Genomic DNA, 12,943 nt, shown 5'->3' on the forward strand with positions numbered 1-12,943 from the left:
CAACATATAGAGATGAACGGCTGGTTAGCGATGGGTCAGGGTATAGAGATGAACGGCTGGTTAGCGATGGGTCAGGGTATAGAGATGAACGGCTGGTTAGCGATGGGTCAGGGTATAGAGATGAACGGCTGGTTAGCGATGGGTCAGGGTATAGAGATGAACGGCTGGTTAGCGATGGGTCAGGGTATAGAGATGAACGGCTGGTTAGCGATGGGTCAGGCTATAGAGATGAACGGCTGGTTAGCGATGGGTCAGGGTATAGAGATGAACGGCTGGTTAGCGATGGGTCAGGGAACAGAGATGAACGGCTGGTTCGCGATGGGTCAGGAATAGAGCTGAACGGCTGGTTAGCGATGGGTCAGGGTATAGAGATGAACGGCTGGTTAGCGATGGGTCAGGGTATAGAGATGAACGGCTGGTTAGCGATGGGTCAGGGTATAGAGATGAACGGCTGGTAAGCGATGGGTCAGGTTATAGAGATGAACGGCTAGTTAGCGATGGGTCAGGTTATAGAGATGAACGGCTAGTTAGCGATGGGTCAGGGTACAGAGATGAACGGCTGGTTAGCGATGGGTCAGGAATAGAGATGAACAGCTGGTTAGCGATGGGTCAGGGTATAGAGATGAACGGCTGGTTAGCGATGGGTCAGGGTATAGAGATGAACGGCTGGTTAGTGATGGGTCAGGGTATAGAGATGAACGGCTAGTTAGCGATGGGTCAGGGAACAGAGATGAACGGCTGGTTCGCGATGGGTCAGGAATAGAGATGAACGGCTGGTTAGCGATGGGTCAGGGTATAGAGATGAACGGCTGGTTAGCGATGGGTCAGGGTATAGAGATGAACGGCTGGTTAGCGATAGGTCAGGGTATAGAGATGAACGGCTGGTTAGCGATGGGTCAGGGTATAGAGATGAACGGCTGGTTAGCGATGGGTCAGGGTATAGAGATGAACGGCTGGTTAGCGATGGGTCAGGGTATAGAGATGAACGGCTGGTTAGCGATGGATCAGGGTATAGAAATGAACGGCTGATTCGCGATGGGTCAGGGTATAGAGATGAACGGCTGGTTCACGATGGGTCAGGTATAGAGATGAACGGCTGGTTAGCGATGGGTCAGGGTATAGAGATGAACGGCTGGTTAGCGATGGGTCAGGGTATAGAGATGAACGGCTGGTTAGCGATGGGTCAGGGAACAGAGATGAACGGCTGGTTAGCGATGGGTCAGGGTATAGAGATGAACGGCTGGTTAGTGATGGGTCAGGGTATAGAGATGAACGGCTGGTTAGCGATGGGTCAGGGTATAGAGATGAACGGCTAGTTAGCGATGGGCCAGGGAACAGAGATGAACGGCTGGTTAGCGATGGGTCAGGGTATAGAGATGAACGGCTGGTTAGCGATGGGTCAGGTATAGAGATGAACGGCTGGTTAGCGATGGGTCAGGGTACAGAGATGAACGGCTGGTTAGCGATGAATATAGGGATGATGCAGTCAGGCTTGTTCATGCTATAAGCAGCTTCACATGTAGAAGGTCTGTTCTATGATACATTGCTGAACAGCTCCCAAGGCTCCCAACAGCAGTATCAGATTCTCTTCCACAATTTAGTCAGGCTCTTCGTACTAATCCACTTACTGTAGCTGCATGTCTTTCTCCTCCAGGGCTTCCATAATGATTTCTGCCTGCACAAAAAGTCGTGCGACATGCAAATTACAACAATGATTGATTCCGTACTGAAACCAGTCCAGGCATTTGGAGCGCTGGAGTATTCTATGATGGCTCTGGTGCCACTTCATTATACCCGTTTTCAGTTGGTATCCATGGATACTCCAAAGATTAAATGAACCATGACAGTGACGAATAGAATTGGTACAGTAGGAGCCAGACTGCGAATTGCCTCAGAGTCACACATTGGTGGGACTTTGAAATGGAATCGCTGCGTCGCTGCCAAGGAGCACCGGTGATACTTGTAAATTAACTGAATTTACTTTTATAATTCAGATGTGTCGTCAGAGCAATCTGTAATCCTCTGAATCTTCAGAAATCCTGCCTCTATCCAATTCCACAGCCTCTCACAGTGCTGAGTGTCTGAGGTGAATGAGATTAAATTGCTTTTTCGAGAAAACAAGGAATTCATCATCATTCGATTTACGCATCTACTAACTGCAGATTCATTACTGTGGCTAACGTCCTGAGTGGGAGCTTCATTTGCATCAACTTGTGTTACTTCTCTCAGATGCGGGTCCTTGTATTTCAAAACTTGGATGGAAAATAATACAGACCCAGGCAGGGCTGAGCACTGGTTTCCGAGCTCTCTGCCTGCTGTTGACTACATGCCTGACCCCCCATTAGTCTGGATTGGGCCTTTCTGCTTCATGTTCATCATGGTCCTTACCCTGCACCTGTTGAGGACACAGGTCTAGGTTTACTAATTTGAGGGCATTGTACAAATCCCAGAACAATGCAAAAAGAGTGGAGTTCCAATGTAATGGATTTCACCCTCATTTGTGCATCAGCTTGGCTCAGCTGAAAGCACTCTTGCCTCTGAATCACTTTCTTTTTTATTACATTTAGAGTACCCAATAATTTTTTTCCAATTAAGGGGAAATTTAGTGTGGCCAATCCACCTACCCTGCACATCTTTGGGTTGTGGGGGCAAAACACACGCAAACATGGGGAGAATGTGCAAACTCCACACGGACAGTGACCCAGAGCCGGGATCGAACCTGGGACCGCGGCGCCATGTGGCAGCAGGGCTAACCCACTGCGCCACCGTGCCGCCCTTGCCTCTGAATCACAATGGTCCAGGTTCATGTCTCACTCCAGGGCTTGAGCACAAAATGAAGGTTAGCACTCCAGTGCAGTACTGAACGCTCTGATGGATGCAAAGGATCACACGGCACCCTTTCGAAGAACAGCAATGCAGTTATCCCCAATATCCTGGCCAATAATTATCTTGACTTGCTTGCTTACTGGTGACTTGACTTGGCTTTTACTCATCAAAATAAATGGACATGAGGGACGGGATTCTCCGACCCCTCGCAGGGGGAGAATCCCCGGGGAGCAGCGGGAATCCCACCCCGCCGCTCCAACGCTGGCTGCCGTATTCTCCGGCGCCGGTTTTAGGGCGGGGGCGGGGATCACGCCGCGCCGGTTGGGGGCCGTTGGCAGCGCCCCCCCCCCCGGCAAATCTCCATGGCCGGCGTGGAGAAGACAACCACTGCACATGCGTTGGAATACGCCAGCCAGTCTGCGCATGCGCGGAACCATGCCGGCGGTTCTGCACCAGTTGACACGGTGCCAACCCCTCCGGTGCCAGCCTAGGCCCTGGAAGTGCGGAGGATTCCGCAACTTCCGGTCGGCTCGACGCCGGAATGGTTCACGTCGCTTTTTATGCCGGCGTCGGGCCATCGCAGGGATTCGGGAGAATCCCGCTTCACATGTCAATAATTCTAGTTTTAGAAGTTCTCCGGGTGAATAAGAGGCTTTTGGGAAGCCATTGGGCAGACGCGAATTTAACTTGTCCGTCTGGGTCTCAATTGAGAATGAGTTGCTAAATGAAACTTCTCACATGTAAAACAAGAGTCAATGTTTATATTTAAACTCAACTCTTGCATCATTGTGCTTTTTACATCTAATTTCCAACTGTTTAGTTGACTATTGTTCATTCTTGAAGATTACTATAATACATATTTCAAATATTATAGATTTATATATTATTTCAAAAGAGAAGTTAAGTGCAAGTTTTTATCCCTTTTTATTTATTCATTGGATGCATTTATTGCCCATCCCTAATTGCCCTTGAACTGAGTGACTTGCTCGGCCGATTCAGAGGATATTTAAGAGTCAACCACATTACTGTGGGTCGGGAATCACAGGTAGGGCAGACCTGGTATGGATGACTTCCTTCTCTAAAGGACATTAATGAACCAGTTGGGTGTTTACAAACAATTCATGGTCATCATCAGACTTTTAATTCCAGATTTTTATTGATTTCAAATTTCACTATGTGCCATGGTGGGATTTGAACCCAGGTGCCCAGAGCATTACCCTGCATTTTCTTTTTAAATTTAGAGTACCCAATTCATTTTTTTCCAATGAAGGGGCAATTTAGCGTGGCCAATCCACCTACTCTACACATTTTTGGGTTGTGGGGGCGAAACCCACGCAGACATGGGGAGAATGTGCAAACTCCACACGGACAGTGACCCAGAGCCGGGATCGAATCTGGAACCTCGGCGCCGTGAGGCAGCAGGGCTAACCCACTGCGCCACCATGCTGCCCAGCATTACCCTGCATGATAAACAGAAATGGCATACATCTTTAAAGGAGAATATTAGTGTGGAGATAAGAGTTCATAATAAATATTTCCCTTCGTACACCTCCCACTGTGATGGGCTTTAAACAAGGTCCATTACTTTAACATTTCAGCCATTTTCAAAGCCTCTTCTCAGAGTACAGTATCACTCATTTTGGAATAAATTTAGATTGATTTTAATACTTGCAGAAACCACCTCCACTGAGTTTGGTGCCATTGCTTACAAGCAACAATCAGGTATGATTATTCTCATTCTGAATATATCGCTGCATTAACATAGAACAGTACAGCACAGAACAGGCCCTTCGGCCCTCGATGTTGTGCCGAGCAATGATCACCCTACTTAAACCCACGTAACCCGTATACCCGTAACCCAACAATCCCCCCATTAACCTTACACTACGGGCAATTTAGCATGGCCAATCCACCTAACCCGCACATCTTTGGACTGTGGGAGGAAACCGGAACACCCGGAGGAAACCCACGCACACACGGGGAGGACGTGCAGACTCCACACAGACAGTGACCCAGCCGGGAATTGAACCTGGGACCCTGGAGCTGTGAAGCATTGATGCTAACCACCATGCTACCGTGAGGCCCCCGACATTGTTTTACCGTCTTCCCCTTTAGCCTCAACACAATGGTTCCTTTTAAATTGAATAGTTGGACACTTAACCTGGAAGTTTCTGATCTGGTTTCCTGTCCTAATTGCTGTATGCATTTGAGCATTTCAGATTAGATAGGCGTCCTGGCTGGCTGGCCGAGGATAGACCTGTAGCGCTCACTGTGTTTTGGATGATCTGGTAGGGGTCATCACCAACAGCAGCCTTGAGTTATATAAGTCTCCAGCGCAGTAAAGGCCCTTCGGTCCATTGTGTCTGCTCCGGCCTGTGTGCAAGGAACCAACTTTCCCTTTTAAGATAGAAAAAAACCCCACAAGAAGGTTCCAAATTGTGAGCAGTTATGTATTGTAACTAACTTTGCAAACTGAATTTCCCAACACTTACTTGTGCCCATTCAAAGCAGCATGATGCAAGGCTGTGTACCCTGAAGTGTCTGTACAGTTTACGTTGGGTCCTCGCCAAATGCTGAAAGGAAACAAAAATAAAAGCTGAACCTTTGAATGAAAACAGGGTCAGAATTATTTAACAATTTCAAATCCATGTACAATACAGTACATACTACCTCTTGCCTCACAGATTAGTCTCAAAAGACTTCAAAAGCAAACTGAAGCGCTATTAATTGCCGGCACTTCAAATTACACAAGGTTACCAGAAAGTTCAGCAATTATAAATTGCTAAAACAAGATCCAATTAAACTTAAATGAATTTTTTTACAACAAAGATAATTCAAGCATCAGATCGTTTTCACATGTTTTGATCTGCATTCAGTATTTTGAATGTGAATAGGACAACACATTACAACAAAACATAAAGGTAATCTAAACTGTAAATGAAATGAAAAATGAAATGAAAATCGCTTATTGTCACAAGTAGGCTTCAATGAAGTTACTGTGAAAAGCCCCTAGTCGCCACATTCTGGCGGCTGTTTGGGAAGGCTGGTATGGGAATTGAACCGTGTTGCTGGCCTGCCTTGGTCGGCTTTAAAAGCCAGCTATTTAGTCCTGTGCTAAACCAGCCCCTGATATTGGGGTTGTACCAAGTGTCATCCAGTTTCAAAGTGAAACAAACTCAGTGGATAACAGTGTGATCGTTTTCTCAGCACATTTCCCACAACAGACTCAAGAATTCACAAGTTTTGCATTGTGTGAAATATTTCTCGAAACACGTACCTCTTTTTCTCATGCAATGTTCAAACATGCAAGAGAGTACTTTTTGATTCATAGAAATTGTAGAATTCCTACAGTGCAGAAGGAGGCAATTCGGCCCATCGGGTCTGCACCCACCCTCTGAAAGAGCAGCCCACCGAGGCCCTTGGCCTACTCTATCCCCGAAACACCACCCAATCTTTGGACACTAATGGGCAACTGAGAATGGCCAATCCACCTAACCTTCACATCTTTGGACTGCGGGAGGAAGCCAGAGCACCCGGAGGAAACTCTCGCAGACTGGAGGAGACAGTCTGCGTGGCATTTGTACAGTCACCCAAGGCCGGAATTGAACCTGGGTCCCTAGTGTTGTGAGACAGCCGTGCTAACCACTGTGCCGCCATTTTTCCATTAGTACTATCAAAGTCTATCTGATCCAAATAATCAAAGGATTAATTAGTAGTTATATTCATTCACCTGACAGTACTTTTCCTGATGTTCGACATAAATGATGCTAGTGACTTTTTCGTTAAGTGCCATTATTTTCCAAGTAACTTCAATAGTAATTTTAACCATCTATATTTCTCTCTACACCGCTTGCACCACCATGAGCCTTTCTCACTACCTGGAAATAGTCACACTGGAAATGAATATGATTGTATTCCAATGATGACTTCCTACAGTCATATGACAACTTCAGAATTATAATACTGTGGTTAGGAATCTTCAACAAATTTTTATTTCAAAATGTTTCCAAATTACAGAATTACAACGGTTGTTTCCATTAATTTTGTCCCAAGATCAGTTCAGCAGGTCTCTGAAAGATATTTTCTGAAGGTGGAATGTCTTCAATATTTTAATAAACTGGCCCATGATAAGGTTGACATGCAAGCCTGAAAGCTGATGGTTTACCTCGAGGTTTGATGGGTTGATGCACCAGCTAATATGTTTATGTTGAGCTGGCTGACCAGTTTATCGATGCTGGAAAGATTGAGCCTGTGTGGCCATTGTATGAAGGGATGATCAGATTTGATGTAGTACCCTTCATCACTGATGAGCTTGCCAAAATTTAATCTCCAGGCTCATTTGGAAAGAATTCCCACAGGCTGGACAAACCGCACAACGCAAGGTAACCCCAGTGACAGGCCCAGCACTTAACCAACATTATTCCATACATTTGTCACAACATGTTCGGATTATGATCAAGTCTTCAGGGATTCCCAAGAAAAAGAGAGGTAAAAGAGCTTCTCATAGTTTCTCATAGAATTTACAGTGCAGAAGGAGGCCATTCGGCCCATCGAGTCTGCACCGGCTCTTGGAAAGAGCACCCTACCCAAGGTCAACACCGCCACCCTATTCCCATAACCCAGTAACCCCACCCAACACTAAGGGCAATTTTGGACACTAAGCGCAATTTATCATGTCCAATCCACCTAACCTGCACATCTTTGGACTGTGGGAGGAAACCAGAGCACCCGGAGGAAACCCACGCACGGGGAGGATGTGCAGACTCCGCACAGACAGTGACCCAAGCCGGAATCGAACCTGGGACCCTGGAGCTGTGAAGCAGTTGTGCTATCCACAGTGCTACCGTGCTTGAGAGACCAGAAATAAATTATAGGATAACAAGGATCAGGGCCCATATCTGATTCCATATTTCTCTGGCGCATGTCGATCACCCTTAATGGGGAAGAGAACAAGCTGCTCATTCAACCAAGAAGGCGTCGCACACCCAAGGAGACAACAGGATGTCAACCAAAATATATAAGACTCTGCTCAACCCCAGGTCCCGGTGCACCGAAGAAGCAATACCCAGCCTCTCAGGGCATCCCTAACAGGCACCTTCAAGAAGGGATGTCCCAAGTTCCAGGGGACAACAGGATACCAGCCACAGCACCAGACCCGGACTAGCTTAGCACCTCCAGATACAAAGGAATCAATACCGCCCCCCCCCCCCCCCCCGGCCCTCCAATACACCCCAACACCCACACCCCATCCGGACCTGCATCAATCCAATCACATCCAGAGCAGTGCGCCGTTCATTTATCCTGAAAAAAAAGGATGCTTACACCAGTCCCAGCCGGGGAGACCCCATCACGGAGAAGAGGAACCGTCAAGGCACCCAATAATTGGGAGCCCTGGGAAGAGGACCGCCTTCCTCGTTACACCTCTCCTGAGCCACCTGACTAGAACAGGATTAGTAACAGCACCCTCACCTGGATGAAGTGAGGAAGAAAAAAGAATCTTCTGAAGGGAAGAACACCCGAACAGATCTAAAGATATCAACCATCGCCCAGCACTGTCCTTCATCACAGGAAGGATACTCAGAACAATCTCTATCTTCATCAAACCAGCCAGGGATTAACCAAACCCACCACAGCATGCGCTACAATTCATGTCTGCCAATTCTAATAGCTTTAAAACAATAAGACCCAGAAGAGAAACTTCAACCTCAAGGAAGAAGGAACCCAGCCCTCCCCAGGATACATAATCTGCCCAGGCCCTTGAAGGAGAAAGGCACGGATTCTTAAATTCCAAATAACAAAAAAACAAAATTTAAATCTGATATGGTTAGTTCTAACTGGGTGTGCGATACTGAATTGCAGTGAGGACTTAACTAACCCTATCATTCAACGCCACCCCCACCATCCACCCTGCACCTAATTATAAACAAGATAATTGGTGTTAAAAAACACCCTCCTCCTAGAACCACAAGGATTATAACAAATAATGACAAAAAGGAATAAAACTGTGCACAGACCACATTACACATAATTGACTCAATGTGCTTTTTGCTTGATAACTGATGACACTCGCCCTCGTGCTAACATCTCACATGCCATTCCAGGAGAAAAATCACTGGCTTGGCCACCTTCAACCCATCATTTAAAAAAAATAAATTTAGAGTATCCAACTCTTTTTTTTTCCCAATTAAGGGGCAATTTAGCGTGGCCAATCCACCTACCCTGCACATCTTTGGGTTGTGGGGGCAGAACCCACGCAGACACGGGGTGAATGTGCAAACTCCACACGGACAGTGACCCAGAGCAGGGATCGAACCTGGGACCTCAGCGCCGTGAGGCAGCAATGCTAACCACTGTGCCACCGTGCTGCCCTACCTTCAACCCCTCATGACGAGCATCGAGGATGAGATAATAGAGGGCCAGTGGTCGGGGGACCCAACCAACCCCAGGCCTTGAAGATCAGATACTCTGTGCTCCGTTGAACCTGTTGCACCCAGCCTCCAAATCAGGATTGCTAAAGCATAGCAGCCACTTTTTAAACTCAATCGGGAACTCACCTCCCACCTCTTACCCAAGGATCGAATTCACAGATGCACATTTCCTGGCCCCTCTTTCCCAGACCTGTCAGAATAAACGACACACCACGCAGCAGAATCTCAATGTCTCGAAGGCGGACCCTTACCAGGCAAAGTGCTCTGGTGGAATGCCTCTGGTGGTATCCCGGATACCTGGCGAATCTTCAAATGAGCTCTAACAATCTGCACCTTAGAGCCAAGATCTTCACGTGGCCATCATCCGGTTACACCAGCATCGCCGAGGAGAAAGCCCGCTGACCAGCAACAATGGCACTGCAAGCTGGGCCCTACCTACCCCAGCCCACTCTGACTGCCACGGACAATGAGGATTTTCTATAACTTATCTCGACTTCTCTTTGCAAAACACCAATCAGAATCCTCCAGGGACTTAGTGCAAGACATCCATTCCAAGAAAAGATGACTTCTTTTGGGGCATGTAGGTGGAGGTCACACATTAAGTGGCTCCTGCTAGAGTCTCTGTTTTTTGGACTCTTCTACCCGGTTTCAGGGGTAGTTTGTGAATGAGCTGGTGTGGGAAGTCACAAGCAAGTCGAGGAATGTTGAAGCAACGGAAGAAAGGTGCTGGAAAGAAGAGGACAAGCGGAGGTCCGTGGGCGAGTGTGGCTGTAAGTCCTGCGTGTAGAAGGATGGCGGAGGCTGGGTCATCGGGTGGGGCCACTCCCCTCATGGTGTAAACTCTTACTGAGGTGATGTCAGTGGAGTTCGAGAGACTGTTTGCCAAGCATAGGTATGTACTTCTGAGGGAAATGATGGCTTCGCTGAAAGAGTGGATCGAGGAGGTGATTGCCCCGGTAAAGGCGGCAGTCATGAAGACGTCGGTGGAGGTGTGGGGAGCAAGGAGAAGAGTTGAAGAGGGTGGAAGAGGTACTGTCGCAACACAGTGACCATTTCACCTCAATGGGTGAGGAGCTGCGGAGGGTGGCGAAAGTCAACAAAGGGCTCAGAGCTAAGCTGGAGGACCTGGAGATCAGGTAAAGGAGGCAAAACTTGAGAACCGTGGGCCTGCCCGAGGGGGTGGAGGACCCGAGACCGACCAAGTACTTTGTGAGGATGTTTGCTGAGTTGATTGTGGAGGGGAATAACACTCCTGCGATGAGTTGAACAGCGCACATCGGTCGCTCAGGCCGAAGTCTAAACCAAATGAGCCACCAAGTACGGTCACAGTCTGCTTGAACAGCTACCATGTGAAGGAGAAGATTTTGAGCTGGGTGAAGCAAAGACGAGATGTGCGGTGGGAAGGCCATGGTATATGCACATACCAAGATCTGACAGCAGAGTTGGCGAGAAGGCGGGCGGCCTTTGGACAGGTGAAGGCGGCACTGAAAGGAAGCGGAGTGAAATTTGGAGTGGTCTATCCAGCGATGCTGAGAGTGACTCACAATTCAAAGGACTTTTATTTTGAGACAATGTAGGAGGCGGAGGCATTCATTCAGGCTGAAGGACTGGGACTGAGATGAGAGTTGGGCTTTTATTGGTGGGGACGGGGCTTGTGTTTTCTTATTGAGGGTTTTCTAGTTGAATGGGGTTTTGTTTCTGTCTCCTAAATGGGGTGGGGGGGGGGGGGGGGGGGGGAGTTTATCGACATGTGTTCTGGTTTTTGATTTTCTTTTTCTCCTTATGGGTGCGGTTCGGTACTGTTTCTTTGTTTAAGGGAGGTGGGTTTTCATAGAATCATAGAATTTACTGTGCTTTCGGCCCATCGAGTCGGCACCGGCCCTGGGCCTTGGAAAGAGCACCCTACTTAAGCCCACACCTCCACACTATCCTTGTAATCCAGCAACCCCACCTATCCTTTTTGGACACCAAGGGTAATTTATCATGACCAATCCACCTAACCTCCCCACCTGTGGACTGTGGGAGGAAACTGGAGCACCCGAAGGAAACCCACACAGGCAGTGACCCAAGCCAGGAATCGAGCCTGGGCCAGGTTACTGAGGAGGGGGAGGGGAGGAGGGGATGCTCTGGCGGGGGTCACTGCACTAGCCAACGTAGGTTGGCTAGTGAACGGGAGTGTGGTGGGGGGAGCGGCATCAGTTGTTGGAGTCTGGTCGGGCATGTTTGATGGACCTGGGAGGTGTGACTGGTAGGGGGTGGGGATCAATACTGGGTGAGATGTTTGCAAGAGGGAGTGGATGGGGGGGATTCTGGGAGCTGGGGGGGAGGAGATCAATGGTAACAAAAGGATGGGTCGGCCTGGGATAATGGTGATGGTGAATTGGGGGGGGGGGGGGTGAGAGACGACTGGTTAGAATGGTGACATGGAACATGAGGAGGTTAGGGGGCCCGGTGAATAAAGCAAGAGTTTTGCACACTTGAAGAGTTTAAAAGCTGACGTGGTGATGTTGCAGGAGACCTGGATACTCATGAGTTGATAATAGGAGGGGACTGGAACATAGTGCTGATGCCGTGAATGGACCGGGCCACGCTCGCTGACCCAGTCGGGGGGGCAAACGTCATTGGCAGGGCTCATGAGGGAGATGGACCCATGGAGATTTTTAGACCCACGGGATCGGGAGTATTTATTTTGCTCCCCGGTTCACAAGGTGCTTCCGAGGATTGTTTTTTTTTGTGGGAAAAGGCGCTGTTGGCCAGATGTACGAGTTTGGGGTACTCAGCAATCGTGATCTCGGCTCACGCTCCACATTGGATGGATGTTTATTGGAAAAGTGGCAGCTCGGACGCTGAGGTGGAGAATGAATGTGGGGTTATTGGCAGACAGGAGCTTCTGTAGCAAGATAGGGAAGGTTATTGAGGAATATTTGAGGTTCAGTTGCATGGGGGAGGTCTCGCAGTCAGTGGTCTGGGATGCTCTGGAGGTGAGGGGTGAGGTGATCTTGTTTAAGGCTAAGGTGGATAGGGAGGAGAGAGAGAAACGCCAACGACTGATAGAAGAGATTGTAGAGGTGAATGGGAGGTGCGCGGGGGGCCCAGACCCGGGGCTCCTGGCAAGAGGAAGAAGTTGCAGGCGCGGTTCGACCTATTCTCCACGGGGAAAGCAGTGGGTCAGTTGAGAAGTGTGAGGGGTGGGGTGCTGTGTATGAGTATGGGGAGAAAGCAGGGTGTATATTGACAGGTCAGCTCCGTAGGGACGCCACGGTGAGGAAGATAGTTTGGGTGCCGGACGGGACAGGAGAAGGGAGCTGATGGTGGCTTTGGAACAGATAAATAAGGGGCTGGATTCTCCGACCCCCCCCGCCGGGTCGGAGAATCGCCAGGTGCCGGTGTGAATCCCGCCCCCGCCGGCTGCCAAATTCTCCGGTACCGGATATTCGGCGGGGGCGAGAATCGCGCCGCGCCAATGGGCCGAAGTCCTGCTGCTGTAATGCCTATCCCGCCGGCGTGAATCAAACCACCTCCCTTACCGGTGGGACTGGCAGAGCGGGCGGGCTACGGGGTCCTGGGGGGGGGGGGGCAATCTGGCCCCGGGACGTGCCCCCACGGTGGTCTGGCCTGCGATGGGGGCCCACCGATCCGCGGGCGGGCCTGTGCCGTGGGGGCACTCTTTTCTTTCCGCGTTGGCCATC

General features: G+C 49.0%; 1 protein-coding gene across 13 annotated transcripts in view; it reads right to left on the reverse strand.

Annotated features, from left to right (window-relative positions):
* anks1b (ankyrin repeat and sterile alpha motif domain containing 1B) overlaps positions 1-12,943 on the reverse strand; it is a 1,080,298-nt gene that overhangs the window by 753,975 nt on the left and 313,380 nt on the right. For all 13 annotated transcript variants that reach the window (XR_005462295.1, XM_038811308.1, XM_038811309.1 and 10 more), the window contains one exon: positions 5,319-5,399. Coding sequence is in view for 11 of the 13 variants with exons in the window: in XM_038811308.1 (XP_038667236.1) it covers positions 5,319-5,399 (81 nt within the window). In the remaining 2 variants the exon portion in view is untranslated. The remainder of the gene's footprint in view (positions 1-5,318; positions 5,400-12,943) is intronic.

Source organism: Scyliorhinus canicula, chromosome 11 (genome assembly GCF_902713615.1).
Source record: "Scyliorhinus canicula chromosome 11, sScyCan1.1, whole genome shotgun sequence".
Taxonomy (NCBI): Eukaryota; Metazoa; Chordata; class Chondrichthyes; order Carcharhiniformes; family Scyliorhinidae; genus Scyliorhinus; species Scyliorhinus canicula.